Genomic DNA, 19,672 nt, shown 5'->3' with positions numbered 1-19,672 from the left:
GTCTCGACTCTCTTACAATTTTAAGTTGAGGAATTTGATACCTGCAGATGTATTCAAGTGTTACCAAATTTGGAGCATCAATCTCCCATATTTCCCCACAATACTGAATCTTCAAGACCTTCAGAGAATCCGACTTGATCTTTTCCAATCCCGAACAATACTCGAGGGTGACAGAGACAACCAAGGGACAACTATTAAGTAGAGTCTGAAACATGTTTTCGTCTAATCTTACCGAAGATAGAGAAAGTTTTCTCAAAGAATTGCAACTGACAACACCACTGTATAACGAATCAGGCAGAAGAGTACAACCCACCAGAACCAATTCTCTTAAAGATTTTGCTCCCAAGATTGTGAAAATAGGCAAGGGGTATAATGGACATTTAACGACAAGATCTTTTACACCATTCTGAAGTGCAATGTGAAGCCACTCATCAATTAGAGGGAAAACTTGAGAATTAGCATAGTAATTTGATAATTCAAATTTTCCTATTGGAATTTTTCTGTCCTTATATCTCTCCATGATATTGTCCACTGCTATTTTCCTATTGTTTTTCCAATAATCAACAAAGAATTTCAGGTTCGGAAGAGTGAACAAGGCTTGCAGCCATGTTTTGGAGAGAAGAAAAGACTCAAATATGCCACTGAACTATCACAAATGTCTCATTTATGTTTGGGCTCATTCATGCCACTGCCGTTATAAAACTTGTCCATCTATGCCATTACTTTTTAACGATGGTTTTCTAAAAAACTACTTTGCCACGTGGCCTCTTATTAGAGGTCCACGTAATTTTTTTTTTAGTTTTAATCCATTAAGAAGAATTCACTCACACTCAACCGATCACCTTAACCCACTTTAATATTGCTCTTAATTTTGACCCTAAATTTAAACATATATATAATTATTTAGTCTTCGAACATAAAATTTACACACTTGAATACTACGTTTAAAACAATATAGGTTAGAATAATTAATAATTTAAAATGACAAATGAATAAATTATAACTAAAAATTTATTTGTTTTGACTCTCGAAATCCAAACATCATCACATAATTTAAGACGAAGAGAATACCACATAAATGAAGGATCACAACTTTTAAATAGGAAGAATACCTAAAAATCCCTTCTAAATTTAGATTAAAAGTTTTATAATTGAATTATTGGTAGTCTTAATTATTTCGTGAATTTAGCTATTTGAGAGCCTTTATACTCTTTAACGTGGACGAGACGTAGAACATAACTTTTTTCTGCATGGGTGGATTCTTTAATATACACATTAAAGATCCATTAATATACACATAAATAGTGTCTGCGTGAGTAGGTACCAAACAACACTAAAAAATATGTGGACTGAAATCACCCTACGTACCTGGATGGTGGTCTTTTATTTATTTTATATTTTTTTAAACTCTAACACACCTAAAAATAAATTATGCTCTACGTCTTGTCCACGTTAAAGAGTATAAAGGCTACCAAATAGCCAAGTCCACGAAATAATTAAGACTACTAATAATTCAATTATACAACTTATAATCCAAATTTAGAAGGAATTTTTAGGTATTCTTCCTAATTAAAAGTTGTGATCCTTCATGTATGTGGTATTCTCTTCGTCCTAAATTATGTGATGATGTTCGGATTTCGAGAGTCAAAACAAATTATTTTTTAATCACAATTTATTCATTTGCCATTTTAAATTATTAATTATTCTAACCTATATTATTTTAAACGTAGTATTCAAGTTTGTAAATTTCACGTTCGAAGACTAAATGATTATATATATGTTTAAATCTAGGGTCAAAATTAAGAGTAATATTAAAGTGGGTTAAGGTGATAGGTTGAGTGTGCGTGAATTCTTCTTAATGGATCAAAACTTAAAAAAAAAAATAAAAAAAAATTAAAAAATGGCGTGGACCTCTAATAAGAGGCCACGGGGCAAAGCAGTTTTTTTGAAAACCATCGTTAAAAAGTAATGGCATGGATGGACCGGTTTTATAACGGCAATGACATGAGTGAGCCCAACTTTTAACGGATGACATAAATGAGCCATTTCTGATAATTCAGTGGCATATTTGAACCTTTCCCTAGAGAGAATACTCATTTTTGTTGCTTCTTCTAAACTAAGAAAACACAGTATTTTTTGAATGAGACATTCCGGCAATATGTCAATTGTGGCTCTCTTAGAATACTTCTTGTTATTGTGCAACCATACCTTAAAAGCCTGTTTTTCTACTCCGATTTTGCTGCAAAACTCGCTAATCAACTCTTCGTCTCGCTTCTGCAATTTCCAGCCAACTTTTTGGGCAAATTTGAACATACTTTCCTTCTGATGTTGAGTAAATTTAGTCCTGAATTGTTTTCTCACGTTAGCTTTCCTCATCTCTTGCTAGTAGTCGTGGCTATGATTCTTGTTATTTTAGGTTATGGGCAACAACAAAAGAAGACCTATTCCAACTGTATGAGAGCTGTCAATACGGGTCGACCCAACTTATCCTGGCTAGCCCACATGGGCTTTGGAATTTGATGGGCCAGGCTGTGCTGGTTAATTAAGATTACAGGCTAGAAAACAGTAAGCCCAACCCATCACTCTATGGGTCGCCTCAATGAGCCAGTCCACTTTTTATAAAAGATATTGCTTTTATAATATTTTTAATTTTAATTTTAAAATGTTAATGACATAAATATTTACAAGACAATATTACTTTGCGTTACTCCTAGCTAATCAAGTCTCAAATTCACCAAAAGATCCTAATAATCCGAGAAACTGAAAAACTTATGACATGATAACATTCAAACCAATTAGAAATATTAATAAGCAAACTAAACAGTTAATGGGTAACAATATAATAACTAAATAGAAAATATTAACATAATTTTGTTCCAACAGTGATGAGTTAAGCTTTAAATATTGGATATTATATTGTAATGTCTAAGGTCTGCGCTACAAAGGAGAAGATGGTTGCCGCTGGAGTGAGTGAGAGCGACTAAATTCTAAATAGAGAAGGGCCATATGTACCCAGAACTATCAAAATTGGTGAGTAAATTCCCTTCGTTTTACTTTTGGGTTATTTGTATCCTTGTTGTCTAACTTCGGGTGTGTATATATGATACAAGTGTGATCTTGTAGATGGCCCGTTTTTGTGTATGTCAAAGGCAACCGAGAGAAGGCTCGAGCTCAAGTGTGGGAGAAGTAAAAAATCACCCCTATGTGTGCACTAAAGGGGTGACCTTGAAGCCTTATTCATTAAAAGGGCACCTTTGTCATTTAAAGTCTTTTGGAGAATGTAATATAAATAGAACCACTTAGGGTTTTATTCACTTAGTTGATCATATTTTGAGATTTGTAACATTTGCAACACTTTAGTTCTCTCTCAAGAGTTCCAACCGAAACTAGGGCTAGACAAGTGAAGATTCACTTGTGTTTGCATATTGACTTAAAATGTTGGTGTTTAGAGGAGGTAAAGGCCCTCTTGTGTCAACGTAGAGTTAGGTTTGTGTAGCGGATAGTGTTTAAGGATCCAAGAGTGTAACAATTCTTGGGTTCTTAAGATTGTTCCTTCATTTGGTCTAACTATTTATCTTGTATCTCGTTGAATCCGTGGTTCCTTGTTGTTGTTAATGTACCCGTAACCTTCTTGTTGTTGTAATCTTGTTGTTTATGTATTGACATAGTGAAGCCGTGTGGGGCCTCTTTGATTCACTATAGTCCTTGTAATCTTGTATTCTCCATCTACTTTGTTGAATGTTGTTGTTGTTGTCTTGAAAACATAGAGAAGCCGAGTGGGGCCCTTGATTCTCTATTGTTGTTGATCTTGTAGATCTCTTGAATCCGTATTGTGTGTTCGATCTTGTATCAATATACCCTTTAGTTACCTAGTTAGATGGCGTGCCACATGTCCTCTTCCTAACGAATAACCCATAATTTATTTTAACCGGATTTACAAAACATGTTTTGTGGCTTTTTATATAGCATCATTGAAGTCACTGATATCCAATAGGTTATACAAAGTAAAAGACGTGGCAAAACCGTCTCTAGATGTCAATTTTGGTTCCTACAGACAAGGAGGGACGGACAACCTTTTCCGAGGGATTGAGATGCATATTCATGGTTTTGTATTGCCTCATCTTATTGTGGAAAAAATGGTGTCATATTAATGAACAATCTGATTTATTATAACTCTTAAAATGTTGGATGTTATAAACCAAATGGGAGAGCCCAACCCAAAAGACTAGCCTAATAGGTGGGAGAATCCATTTGACCTATAACCCCCTTAGCATTTCTCTGTTTTTTTAATGTGGGATAATTGGTTCATAACAATCGCCTTCGCTTGAAAACCAACAACCTCGTTGGTCATGGCTGACACCCCTCTTAGGTCCAGACCACCACTCCGAGTCGCGGCTGCACGCATGGATCGATCCTCGTTGGTCACGGCTGGCAACCCTCTTGGGTCCAGGACTCTCAATGAAAGCACCAATGTTATAAACCAAACGGAAGAGCCCAACCCAAAAGACTAGCCTGATAGGTGGGAGAACCCATTTGACCTATAAACCCCTTAGCATTTCTCCATTTTTCCAATGTGAAACAATTGGTTCATAACATTGGATGGCATTTTGTTCAAATCCGAAAAAACGAATGCACACCCCTTGATAATAAGTGACCTGATTATTTTTTACTGGAGTTGGTTTCACAGTTGAACTGGAATGAATTGCATCTTTGTTTAACATATTTACAGGGTAAGGTTCTTTGTGAAACTAAATATATTTTTTACCCTTAATAAAACGGTGCAGTTGAATTTGTACACGTGGTTTAAGTACATGTGGGTTGAATTGACAAAACGATGAGATTATAGTGAACTACCTTGCAAGAAGTAAATAGGAAATAAGTAATTGATTAAGAAGGATTAAGATAAGAAACGGAATTGCCCTGAGCTCCGGCGTAGTCAACATCACCGGAAAATTTGACTTGGAACACTGAAATTGTAAAATCTTAAGAACTTTGAGTGGTTAAAATAATGCTCGAGAATAAATGAAATTTTGGTGACATTTCAACAAGAAGGTAAGGTGCTATTTAATTTATAACTAACTGACAAGGGACAAGATCCACAAAACATATGCATGCCCTCATGAAGCCTATTAATTATATGCCCATTATTATTGTTGAGTAACAGCCAGAGATGATCTTGGGATCTTGCGTAACGTGTCTTGTGCCTTGTAATGCGTCTTTGTATCTAGACGAGCCTTCAGCATAATACTGGATGTTGATGGTAATACAGAAATTTCCGTGTGATCGAAGCCATTTCCTGCCGACCTCTATAATGCTACTTCTGCTAACTCTTGTCCGACCTGTTGTCAACTTCTGTCCTGATATACCTTCGACTTCTCATCTTGACTTCCTATTTGGAAACATTCTATCATATTTTGCAAAATTGACTGGCTCAGAGCACCTTTATTTTGGAAAGGACGATCTTTCTGCAAATTTTACGTTGATTTGGTGTGGAAACATGCTTCCGTCAGAGAGTTCCCTTGTATCTTTTCCAAGTTATCAATCCCCTGAAGCTGTAGTTGCTGGACTGTAAGGTTGAGAATGAATAGCTACGAATGGAAAAATTCGATCGAGTACTAGCCCTGTTAAACAAGCTGGAACATGTTCGACAGAACAAGATGGAAGCACAACAATGCTAGGGAATATTTACACTGGTTACTTCAGCCACATATTTGTTCTCCTCTTTGATAAATCTCCAGAATCATCGAGTAAGGACTTTATTAGTTTATCATTAAGCACAACACCACATAAGGACGACCTGATTGGTAAGTTCAAAGGAAACCAGCGATATCTTCCCGCAATTAATTATTCTTTCATGTTGCAAATCAATCAAGTATCAGCTACCATTAACAAAATAAAATTGTAAGGACTGCAAAAGCAGTACATATCCTAGCTGATGAAAATCGAACCTCTGATGGAGGACTAAAAGAAATAAAGCTCTCTGCATTTACTTTGATGTGCTGCTTAATTTAGAGTACAGGGCTAAGCTTTTCAATTGCGGATGAATCGGTTCTATAATAAAGCATCTTAAAACTATAATAAAGTCTAGAAGTTTTCTTGCAACCTCAAAGTTTCAGGCCTACTTGTAGAATTGCGAGTTCACAATATTATGAGGCATGTTAAGACCAAAAATTACACACAAGGGTATCAAAAAAGAAATCGTCATTGAACAGGATATTCAGTACAGCGACATAAGAAAAAAAAATTGAAGTTGTAGAACAATATCATGTGGTCTTATAACTATTAGTAGTTCACATGAAACCAGCAATGCTTTCTCGATTCAACTTCTTCTCCTTCGTCTTCACCATATTAAAGCAAATGATAGCTATCAGCTAACATAAAACACGATCAAATTGAAGACTGGATCTTTGATTCCCCCAATAGAGAATTCACAATATTTGACAAGGTCTAGGAAGAGGGGACTTAAGCTTCTAAGACATCCCATGGTCTAGAATGTTAAGAAAAATTGTCGAAAGATAACAGATGTTGGCACAGGTGCCTCATAGCATTACGAAAACTGTGTACCCTTAGCCATTAAAAAACTACTTTTTTTACATAAATATTTGAAGTGGACAGAAACGCCCTCAAGGAAGAGAAACACAGCTGAAGTAACAAGGGAAAATCTTTCCAACAAGAAATTATAAGATTTTCCCATTGCGTATCATGTAGCTTTTGTAATTATAAGACAGGATTTTCTAGGGTCTCTTGTTTTGAATAAATCTCATTTGGTTCCGTGATTTTGTAGTACGGAAGAACATCTATAATCCATACTGTCGAGATCTATGTGGACTAACAGATTGCAACTACTAAACATCCAATACCGAGTATCTGAAAATTAAGATACTAAGAAGTACCAATCACGATATATCATTTACCGGTCATCTTGATAAACAATATCAATGTGTCAAAAAAAAAAGGAGAAAAGTGACTCTATGCCTTGATATTTTCCAAAATATTATTTTTGTACCTAAATTTTGAAAACGAAGTAGAGAAACACCCTTGAGAAACATCAAGGGAAAATCCTGCTAAAACATAATAGTTTTCAAACCCAGTGGTTTGCGGCAACAAACAATTCCATGTGAAGAAGTAAAGCAGAGTCTAATTGTAACAATCTTAGTACTATTACGCAACAGCAGATTGAGTACCCAACACAAATGAACACTCATTTTACACTAAAGGGCTGTAACTCAAGTATTACAACTTCTTCTCGTCTCTAAATGTCGTGGAATCGGATCCAGAGATTGAGCTCTAGAAAAATAAATGAATCAACTATAAGGAGTCAAATTAAACGATTGAAAACATCAATATATCGGATCAGAGATCCTCAAATCCACATGGCTAAAAATATCTATAGAGTCAAATTGAAAACACCAATGTAACGATACTAAAAAAGAAAACATTAACTGACAAATGGCACAGCACGTGCAATGCTTCTGAAAAAAAAAGTTTTGCAGTCCTCATTCTGCGATAGAATATTGACATTTAAAACGTCCACCTGGGGTCCAGTTGCAAATCTTTCATCGTGATCCAACAGTTGACACCAGATATGAAAATCTGACAGATTTTGCTGCCAAGATTGTGGAAGTACTCAATGAATAGTTAGGAACAGTAACGTCTAGATATTTTACACCATTCTGAAGTGCAATGTCAATCCACTTATCAATAAGAGAAAAAACTTTACGAGAACTACCAGAGTAAGCTATTTCAAACTTCACGATAGGGATTTTCCCGTCCCTATATCTCTCCATGATTGTGTCCACTGTCTTCATATTGCCTTTACAACAAATTTCAAATTGGGAAGAGTCAACCAGGCTTGCAGCCATGTTTTGGAGAGAATTCTAATCCGCGATGCTTCTTCATAACAAGAAAACTGAGTATTTTTTGAATGAGACATTCAGGCAATATATCAGCTGTTGAATTATTCTTCATAATTCGTTTCCTCCGTAAAAGCAACAACAAAACAAGACCTATATAATCGAGGAATCCTATTTCTTAGAGCCGTCAATATGGGTCAGCCCGTTGGACCACCCCGACCTAACCTGTAATTTGATGAAGTTGGACTTCAGTTTTTGCAGCCCATTTAAGAATAGAGATTTTTAGTCTGGCCCGGATAAGCCCGTGGCTTGTGCTAGCCCGTGGGCCAGCCCATAAATCAAATACATACAACTATTTAGATTGATTATTAATATTTTTTTTGGTTCGAAGAATATTATGTCAAAAGTTATTTAATTTCGCTATTAGGGGTATTTTTTGGGGTGTTGGAGACTTGATTAACAAGTATTAACACTATGTAATATTTTTTGGTAATATTTATGTTTATTAACATTCTAAAATGACATTATAAAATATTATTTTTTAAAAAGTGCACTGACCCGTGAGGCTGACTGCCCAAAGAGTAATAGTGTGGGCTTGGTGTTTTTGGTCCATCATTTTGATTGGCCAGCCAGGCCTGGTCCGTCAAACTCAAAGCCCTATGGGCTGGGCCACCCCGTATTGACAGCTCTACTATTTTTAATGGATTAATGTAATTTTACCCCATATTTTATTATAATATAATTTTTAAAAAATATAATATATTCAAGTTAGTTCCTCCAACTCAATCAATATCAACAAGATATCGTGATCGCTTAGGCTTGATTTATTTTGTCTACAACGGAATGCAACTATTTCTGACGGATAGCTATGTTAGCTAGGCCACCTGCCTTATCAGGGTTTCCATCTGAACTAGTGCCTTAAGCACGAAGGAAAATGAAATTATGTGGTATGGTATCGTATATAAGAGAAAGCTTGCTTTTAGGAGTCATCTTTCGTCTTTATTGAGTAGATATAAAACAAGCTTACTTACTAATAAAGCGGCAAGAAGCACCTTCTTTCTCATCTCAAAGTCAACTTTCTCCCCTTTTACTAGTAGTTGAGTGTTCATTGTTGTTCGGATCTTGACCGGATCCAAACTATAAGCATCCAGTACCCCCCTAACTATGGCCAGAACTCAATTTTAGCATATTTCGTTTAACCTTTTGAGCTGACATGACACCTTTATTACATAAAATGGTGGCTACGTCAAAGGTGCCACATCTATTAAAAAGGTTGACAAAAGGTGTCACGTTAGCTCAAAATGGTGACAAAAATACGCTAAAATTTAGTTTAGGGGTAATAGGACCCTATGAAGTATATCTAGCTAGAAAAAAGTGGGTATAAGAGAAAGAGCAAATAGAACTAGCCCAACCAAAGTTACCCACTTTGATTTAGATTTAAAAGTAATGCCTACAATAGAAACTGACAAAGTCAGCCTAACTACTCTTGGGGCAATAATCAGGTTTAACCTCAGCAGTTTCAGCACTAGCAAAGTATTCAGTACAACGCTCAGTCCAACAATATAGAAGAGACTTTGAAAAAGATTCTGGTCAACCAAGAACAAATGGCTGCAGACATCAAAAATCAACAATTAACTCAAAAGAATTTAGAGACGCAGATGGGTCAGTTAACTCAGGCACAAAACATAAAACTTCAAGGGGATTTTCCAAGTGATATATAAAACCTAAAGCAAGTGATGGCCGTTATAACGAAGTGATGTTATAGAGAGGTCTGTCTATAATTATTTTTGATTTAATGGAAAAAAAATGTTCGAATGGATGATATGAAAGGAAGTTCGATTGAGCTCCATTGGGTTTGGATTGGTACTATAGCAATTACTAGCTCTGTTAAACAAAGCTCGAGTAGGTTTGGATCGATACTATAGCAGGTTTGGTTGAGCTCCATTGGGTGCCCAGGCCTACCTGTAGCGTTGCGAATCTACAGTGCTGTATTCCAATTTTCTGGTTATTCAGTCGCGTCTCTGATTCATAACACCATTTCCGAGTATAATATTGCCTTATCTTAATGACAAGTTGTCTCTTGCTGTAAATAGAGTTCAATTACCTCTTTCTTCACCATATTTTGCTACTTCTATTTTAGGTAGATTAAAACCAGTAATTTCCTACAAAAATTAGTCAGGTACCAAAAGAGAAGTCATCATCAATGAGGATATTGACAAGTTGAGAACAGTACTCCGTTAAGTATCAGCATATAAAATCAAGAAGTAAAAAAATTTGATTGCACCCCAAGGTTTTCCTGTTGACACCTCACAGTGTTGTGAAAATTTGTCGAAAGTAAACCGGCATTGGCTCAGTTTCCTCATGGTGATACAAAGACTGGTGTCCTATAACCGCTCTAAAGAGACACTATTTTACCTAACTTTGACAGTGGGGAAGTAACTATATGAGCATATATGAACATCCTTCCAAAATAAGGAGAACACTTGTCCATGCAAAGCGCTTGTGAGCATATGGCTGTGGCTGAAGTATTCAGATATCACAAATCCAAAACAGAACAATATGCCGGTCCACGACTTGGTCCACGGTATTGGCGCATACATCCTATCTTGGAAGATATCTCATGAGTGATCTTCCCTATCTCAGTAGATTTTCATATCTCGGTATCCCATAGTGATTTAGTTTCTATTTAGGAGAAGAACACAATTCTTTATTAGTTGATTCTTTCCTTATTTAGTTTGTATTCTCTTGTATATATATACACATACATGTCAATGAAATCAACAGAAGCTTTTATACTTTACTCATCTTTATATGGTATAGAAGCCTTAGTATACTCTAACGAGTAAGATTTCTTTTTCTCTCCCACCCACCCTCCACAAATGGCAGACACTCCTCGAGTTGTTAATGCTGACAACAACATCGATGGTTGTTCAATTTAACCCGGCGTCCCAATTGCCCATTAAATTACTTGGCAGCCACAATTTTGCAACGTGGAAGGAGCAATTTTCCATGCTTATGCATGGTCATGATCTCTATGGTCATCTTGATGGGTCGACACCTTCCCCATCTCACACTATCACAACTGGCACAGTCCCTAGTGCCAATCCTGTGTTTACTCTTTGGTTCGACAAGACCAACTCATTTAAAACGCACTTATGACATCTGTTGATCCAACAATTGCCACAATTGTTGCAGCGGCTACCTCAGCAAAGACAACCTGGGATGCACTGCACATCGCCTATGCAAACAAGTCCCAAACCAGAATTTTCAGTATGCGTGATTGACTTATGCGTCTGACCAAAGAATCCCTGTCACCGAATATTTGCAAACTATTCGATCTATTTCTGACGAACTCTCTACTTCTGGTGCTCCGGTCTCCAACTCTGAACTTATTATCAAGATCCTCAGTGGTTTGGGTCCAGAGTTTCATTAGATCTCTGCTGCAATCCGTGCTCGTGACTCCACTATTACTTAGGAAGAACTCTACGAAAAGCTTCTGGATCATGAACTTTTCCTTTGACATGAAGAGTCAAAAAAGTTCCCAATCAGATTACTGCTGCTACCTCCAACAAGCCTGATACTTTAAACAATCTCACCAATCATCGCCCCAGCAATAACAATGGCGACAACCAACAGTGCGGTCCAACACACTTTACTTCACCCAATCCACGACGATCTTTGGCCACCACCAACTCTTCTGATGGTGTTCGTTGTCAGTTGTGCAACAAACCAGGTCATGTTGCAAGTGTTTGTCGATTGAAATCTCACAATCACTTTGAGGCGAAAGCCAATTATGTTTCAGGATTACGGGCATCAGAAAATCCTTGGATTCTCAACTACGGCGCGTGTCATCACATCACTGCCGAACCTCAAAATTTGCAGCCATACAATGGGATGGAGCAGGTATCCATGGGTGATGGTAAGAAAATACCAATAACTCACACTGGTTCAACTCAATTAAATACATCAAATAAATCTTTCAAACTCTCTAACACTCTCTGTGCTCCTAGCATTAAATGCAATTTACTCTCTGTCTCTAAATTTTGTCAAGATAACCTAACCTCTATTGAATTCTTTCCCTTTTATTTTTTTGTGAAGGAATTGAAAATGCGGACTCCATTGGTGCACGGTTAGAATAAGGACGGTCTCTATGAATGGACAAATTTACCCTTCATATCTTCTTCTCAAGTGCATTTGACCTCCACCAGCACATCCACTTCTACCTGGCATAGTCGGTTGGGTCATCCTAATGCAAGAGTGTTAAATTTTCTTTTGAATAAATTCTCGCTACCTTGCTCGCGAGAAAAAATTTCAGTTTGTAATTCTTGTTCCTCGAATAAGGCTCATCACCATCCTTTTAAACACTTTAGTTTGTCAAGTACCAAACCATTTCAAACAATATTTAGTGATTTATGGGGTCCTTCTCCAGTTCAATCGATTGACAAAATATTATACTATTGTATTTTTGTGGATCAGTATACCCGATACACCTGGCTTTACACATTAAAGAATAAAAGTGAGGTTACAAACCTTTTCAAAAACTTTCAAGCTTTAATTGAACGTCGTTTTAATACGAAATTTCTTTCAATCTATACAGATGGTGGTGGCGAATATAAAAGTCTTGATCCATACCTAAGATCTCATGGTATTGAACATTTTTTATCCCCTCCATACACCCCTCAAAGAGTCGCTCTTGCTGAAAGACGTCATAGACATATTATTGAGACGGCTCGCACTTTACTTCATGAATTTTCACTTCCATCAAATCTTTGGTCTTTTGCTTGTCAACATGCAATTTATCTGATAAATCGCTTGCCAACCTCACTTTTACAAAATAAATCACCTTTCCAAATGTTGTTTGGTCATAATCCGGATTACAATTCCTTAAAATTTTTTGGGTGTCTCTGTTATCCCTGGCTCAAACCTTATTCAAAAAATAAATTAGTGTTAATTTGTGATTGAGAACTTCATGTGAGTTCGCGGACTAGCTAATTCATAGAGAAGAGAAAGAGAAATCAGTGTATTTGGGGAAGAGTAAAACTTAGAATGATTTTGTGTATGTACATTGTGAGAAGCAATGATCAAGTGCTGTTTATATACTAATTCCTATCTTTACTAACTATGGTTTATTTCCACTAACTGCTTATGATCAAGATACAAAAATATATACTATCTCTAACAAACTTTCTAACAAACTTTCCACATCAGCAACTTCCTTTTAACTGAACATTACAGCTGGCAATTAATCAACTAGCAACTACTTGTTTATCATAATCATATTCCTCAATACCCACTTCAAGCTAGGTGGTATGAAGATATTATGCAAGTCTAGCTTGGAAAGAAGATATGAATGTTGCACACAACTAAGACCCTTTGTTAAGATGTCTGCAGGCTGCTCCTTTGTGGACAGATACTGAATAAGGACTAGACCATCTTGGACCTTCTCCCTTATAAAATGACAGTCAATATCTATATGCTTAGTACGTTCATGGAACACCAGGTTATCAGCTATTTGAATGGATGACTTGCTATCACAAAACAAGGGAACAGGAAGAGACAAGGACATGTCTAGTTCCTTGAATAAACCAGCGATCCATACAATTTCAGCAACAGTAGAGGCAAGGCTTGAGTACTCCGCCTCTGCTGAACTTCTGGAAATGGTAGATTGTTTCTTTGAATTCCAGGAAATCAAAGAGTCACCAAACTTAATCATGTAACCTATAATAGACCTTCTGGAGTTAAGACATGAACCACAATATCGCAATAAGCCTGAAGAGAATCATATGATTGAGCATTCATACAAATACCAAGGCCTAGTGCCTGCTTCACATATTTGACCACCCTGATGGTTACAGTCATGTGAGATGTCTTTGGAACATGCATGAATTGACTCAGATGTTGAACAACAAAAGAATATCAGGTCTAGTGATGGTAAGCTACAACAACCGCCTAACTAGCCTTTGGTATTCACTAGGATCCATTAGTAGAGAATCAGAAGAATCTCCAAAGTAATGATCAAATTCATGTGTAGTCAGCTTCAAGTTCATCTCAACAGGAGTATTAGTTGGTTTAGATCCACTTAATCCCAAATCAGAGATAAGTTCTAGGGCATATTTTCTCTGATGCATTAGGATACCTGCTGAGCTTCTGGCAAATTCAATGCCTAAAAAATATTTTAAGTCACCAAGATCTTTAATCTTGAAATTATCTTTAAGTACTTGTTTGGCATCTTCAATAAGCTCCCTGCTGGTACCAGTCACCAACAAATCATCCACGTAGATCAGAATGACTGCAATACCATCTACAGACTTCTTTGTCAGTAATGAATAATCAAGATGACTTTGTGTGAATCCTGCTGCTACCATTGCATTAATGAGCTTTACATTCCATTACCCTGAGGCTTGTTTAAGCCCATACAAAGACTTGACCAGTCTGCACACCTTATTATCACCTTTCTTATCATAATGGAATCCTTGTGGTAGTGTCATATAAACTTCTTCAACTAAATCTCCTTGTAAGAAGGCATTATAAGTATCTATTTGCTGAACATGCCATCTTCTAGATGCAGCCATAGCCAAAACACTTCTAATAGTAACTATTTTAACAACGGGAGAGAAAGTTTCTTGATAGTCTAATCCCTCATTTTGATTGTAGCCTTTGGCGACTAACCTTGCCTTAAATCTCTCCACTTCTCCACTAGCCTTGTATTTGATCTTATAGACCCATTTAAATCCAATTATTTTCTTACCAGGTGGCAATGAAGTAATCTCCCAAGTCTTGTTGTCTTCAAGGGCCTGAATTTCTTCCTTCATGGTTTGAATCCATCTACTATCAATAATGGCCTACTGATATGATTGTTGCTCAGTATCTATTGATACATTTGCAATGTAACATTGGTATGAATGAGAAAGACTACTATAATCAACATTGTTTTTGATTGAATACAAGCACTGATAAGACTTGCTCTTTGTTCCCGTAACAAAATCTTTTTGCCAAATAGGTGGTCTACTTGTCCTGTTAGGCCTTCTTGTCTCAGAAGCACACAGTGATCTGTGTATATCAGCCACTGGTGTAGTATGTATTTCATGACCAGATAAAGAGGAATGGTTATGTACCATGGGAGATATTGAAACATCTTCTATTGGAGGTGGACTAGTTATTGTAGTCTCATCATAAACTAGATGTGAATCAGTAGATAGTATAGAGAATTCCAAACATTGATCAGCATCCCATGGTGGATTTTTACTCACAACATCTGAACAAGTTTGAAAAGGAAAGACTGTTTCATCAAACACCACATCCCTACTAATAAAAAAAATATGATGCTCAAGATCATAAAGTCTATAACCCTTTTATGCATCACCATATCCCATTAAAACTGATCTGATAGATCTTGGTCCAAATTTATCAGATTTGTTTAGATTGGTAGCATGGAACACACATCCGATCACTCTCATGTAAGAAAGGTTGGGTGATATCATAAACATCATCTCAAAAGGTGATCTGTTGTGTAGTACTGTCGAAGGGATTCTATTAATGATATAAACAGCACTAAGAACACACTCACCCCAAAATCTGATAGGTAGATGACCTTGAAACCTTATTGCCCTAGATGTTTCCAAAATATGTATATGTCTTCTTTCAACTAGACCGTTCTGCTGAGGTGTGTGTGGACAAGAACTTTGGTGAATAATTCCATGATCCTTAAACAGCTCATAACACTGTGTGTTGAAAAACTCACCACAATTATCCGACCTGAATGCCTTGATTTTCTGATCAAATTGAGTATTAATCATCACAATAAAATGTTTTAAGATAGTAGAGACATCAGACTTAAGGTGTATTAAAAATATCCAGGTCCACCTAGAATAATCATCAACCATTGTAAGGAAATATTGCATTCTATTATGTATAGCAGCTTTGTATGGTCCCTATACATCCAAATGTATCAAATCAAAACATTTAGAACTTTTAGTATGACTAACTGGAAATGGTAACCTGACTTGTCTTGCTAAAGGACATACATCACAGTTTGGTAAAGTAAAACAAGTTTTATTCTTGAACAAGTTCATTCTTCTAAGAACACTCATAGGGATGTGCCCTAATCTCTTATGCCATATCTCTGCATCATCATAAGTTGCCATAGCTCCAAGTGACTTCTGATTAGATCCCAATAGCTATTTTGATTTCAAAGAATATAATCCTTCTACTTCTCTACCAATCTCCTCCACTCTCCCAGTGAAATAAAAGAGCACAACATTGCAATTCTCTAGTTAGTTTTGACACTGAAAGCAGATTAAATTTGAAATTTGGCACACACAACACATTGTCAACTACATCACCTCTTGGCAAAAGCGATTTTCCTGTGTGTAATAACAGTTGAATCACCAGTAGAAAGTTGTACCCTTTCTGAATTGGTAACTGTCAATCCATGATGTAAGAATTGTTCATGACTAACCATATGGTTTGTGGCACCACTATCTAATATCCAGTCTAGATCTTCAACCATATTATGATGACAAGAAGTTCCAAAAAAAATACCTGCTACATTTGCACTTGACTCACTTGTCACAGGCTTGTGTAGCATGTGAAGAATCTGATTGTATTGATTTGAAGTGAACTGTTGAATTGCTCCATTGCTAAACACTAACTGCTGCATAACATTAATGCTTCCTTGATGATGGCCATTGTTATTTCCTCCATATTGCATAACAGGAGCATATTGCTCATTTTCGTTACCTGCATACTGCATGTGAGAATTGGACCTTTGTTGGTCATCTTTACCCTCAAGCAACGGGCCAGAGTACTGCATCTGTGGTCCAATAAAAGGTGTTGTAACAACATTAACCTTTTTTCTCCCTTTATAGGTGCAAGATATCCTATCAGTTGGTAACATATCTCTTTTGTGTGGCCTTGCATGTGGCAGTGTGTGCAATACTTCAGCTTGTTGCAATTCCCTCTACTGTGACCCTTTATATCACAGTGATCACAATATAGAAAGCCTCCTTTTTGTCCCTTATAAGATTGACTTCCACGTCCACCAAGTCCCTGTCCTCTAAATCCTTGAGTCCCAAAACCACTACTACTAGGTTTATTTATGAATAGAGTAGTAGGATCATTGATTTCACCAATTACATATTGTGCTCTACTCAATGCCCGCTGACTCTCGTCTTGAATGATTAATGCATAACACTGGTTTACACTGGGGGAAGGATTCATCATGAGGATTTGGCTCCTTGCTTGCCCGTAACTATTATTTAACCCCATGAGAAACTGCAACAATCTCTGTCTACTCATACTATTACCATATTCCTTCATTTTTTCACAGTCACACGTAATAGGTGGCATTATAGAATCATATTCATCCCAAAGATCTTTGAATTTCGAATAAAACACAAAAATAGGGGAAACTCCTTGAACATGTGTAACTATAGCTTTATGAAGATGGAAAATTCATATATTCACTTTATCAAAACGTTCCTTTAAATCCTTCCACACTAAAGCTGCATTCGAACGAAACAAAATGCCACTGATTAGATCTTTACTTACATTTCTTATCAACCATGAGAGAACCATTGCATTGCAGCGATCCCATAAAATCATCTCGCTTGATACTCCCATCAATGAAACCTAACTTGTTCTTTGTAAAGAGGTTCAATTTCATGGCACGAATCCACAAGGAGTGGTTTTCCATTCCTGTGAGTTGAATACCAATCTGTACAGCTCCAGGTATAACATATATTGTAAGATACAGAGGATGATTATGGTTGATCTTCGATGCCATTATTCTCCTTCAAATCTGCAATGAAATGCCAAAAGAATTGTTCGATTGGAGAGAGAAAACTATCTAAATCAGTTTATTTGGATTTGATACCATGTTAATTTGTGATTGAGAACTTCATGTGAGTTCGCGGACTAGCTAATTCATAGAGAAGAGAAAGAGAAATCAGAGTATTTGGGAAGAGTAAAACTGAGAATGATTTTGTGTATGTACATTGTGAGAAGCAATGATCAAGTGCTGCTTATATACTAATTCCTGTCTCTACTAACTATGGTTTAGTTCTACTATTATGATCAGGATACAAAAATATCTACTATCTCTAACAAACTTTCTAACAAACTTGCCACATCAGCAACTTCCTTTTAACTGAACATTACAGCTGGCAATTAATCAACTAGCAACTATTTGTTTATCATAATCATATTCCTCAATAATTAGAGCCACGATCAACACTATGTGTACATTTAGGATTTTCATATTTCATCATTTTCACCAATGTTTTGATACGAAATCTTCTAAAATATATTTATCTCGTGATGTGAATTTTTTTGAAAATAATTTTCCTTTTCAAAATATATTTTTAAATATTTCTTCAACTTGCAAAGAACTTGCGTGGAAAACCAACTGACACTATCCCGACAACATCTCCTAGTTTTTCTTCTCCCATAAGCAGTGAATCACTTAGCCCCATACTTATCCCAAGTTCAGATAGCAGCAGTGCTCTCAAAGACACCATCTCCTCTATCTGCGCTCCAACAGAATATGCAAGTTCAGGTAACTCTACTCCTCCTACAAATTCTGTTGTTCCTACTGATCTCCGTGACACCCACTCTTATCCCCCATTGCCTCAATCATCAGCTTTTACAATTGTATACAACCGCAAAAACAAAACAATGTCATTTGCTAGCCAAAACGCCGCTGCCCATCCCTCCACCTCACTTCTGCTCTAACCTCCCGCTTCTGCTCAAGCCACAAAACCTCAACAACCTTCTCTTCCTTCTCCAAATTGTGTTGTGACCCATTCATAGCATAACATTTACAAACCAAAAACCATTCTTGATTTCATGGCTCACTTATCCCCCTCCATCACCCCGACCAACTTCAAACAAGCAAACAAACATCCAGAGTGGAAAAGAGTAATGAAAAATAAATTTGATGCATTATTGAATAATCAGACATGTGATTTGGTACCACATGACCCCACAAAAATATTGTTTCTTGCAAATGGTTATATAGGTTAAAAAGAAAAGCTGATGGGACAATCGATCGCTACAAGGCTTAACTTGTTGCAAAGGGGTTTACACAGCATCCTGTAGTTGACTATAATGCCAAGTTCAGTTTGGTCATCAAACCAACTATTGTACATTTGGTTCTCTCTATTGCTGTCCAGCAGAATTGACCCCTATACCAGCTTGATGTTAACAACGCGTTCTTGCAAGGTCGTCTAGAAGAAGAAGTTTACATGGTCCAACCTCCAGGTTTTGCAGACAAATAGTTTCCCTCCCACATATGTCATCTAAAGAGAGTAATATATTGCCTCAAGCAAGCCCCTCGGGCATGGTACAATGAACTTAAGACATTTTTTCTTTATCTAGGATTTGTCAAGTCAGAATCTGATGCCTCACTCTTTATTCACAAAGTATCAAACAATATTTTGTACGCACTGGTTTATATAGACGATATCATTATTACAGGGAATCACAACTCAGAGGTTAATCAGATTATTGCTCGTCTTGCTGGGCGTTTTTCCATTAAGGATCTTGGGAATCTAAACTTCTTTCTTGGAGTGGAGGTGCTCCGAACTGCCAAAGGAATCACTTTATCACAGTCCAACTACATCAATGAAATCCTCTTTGACGAAAACATGAAGAACTATAATTCAGCAAAAACTCCAATGAGTGCCACTGAAGTGCCTAAACTAAATGATGGAGCGAAACCAACTGATGCCACTCGCTACAGGAGAGTTCTTGGAAAACTACAGTACTTGTCTTTTACTCGTCCAGACATTAGCTTCTCTGTGAATAAATTGTCTCAATTT

The 19,672-nt window shown here is 36.7% G+C and overlaps 1 protein-coding gene across 1 annotated transcript; it reads right to left on the bottom strand.

Moving 5' to 3' along the window:
* Nucleotides 1–4: 4 nt before the first annotated feature.
* Nucleotides 5–2,376, bottom strand: LOC124896549 (F-box/LRR-repeat protein 25-like; the record flags this gene model as incomplete). Its single annotated transcript, XM_047408101.1, has 2 exons — nucleotides 2,209–2,376; nucleotides 5–646 (listed from the first exon to the last, which is right to left on the bottom strand). Coding segments are annotated over exons 1-2 (810 nt in total), but the record flags the coding sequence as incomplete, so codon positions are not given.
* Nucleotides 2,377–19,672: the final 17,296 nt, after the last annotated feature.

The sequence above is a fragment of the Capsicum annuum genome, chromosome 3, assembly GCF_002878395.1.
Source record: "Capsicum annuum cultivar UCD-10X-F1 chromosome 3, UCD10Xv1.1, whole genome shotgun sequence".
Taxonomy (NCBI): domain Eukaryota; kingdom Viridiplantae; phylum Streptophyta; class Magnoliopsida; order Solanales; family Solanaceae; genus Capsicum; species Capsicum annuum.
Note: the sequence above shows the minus strand (reverse complement) of the source record. Positions and strands in the feature narration are given on the sequence as shown.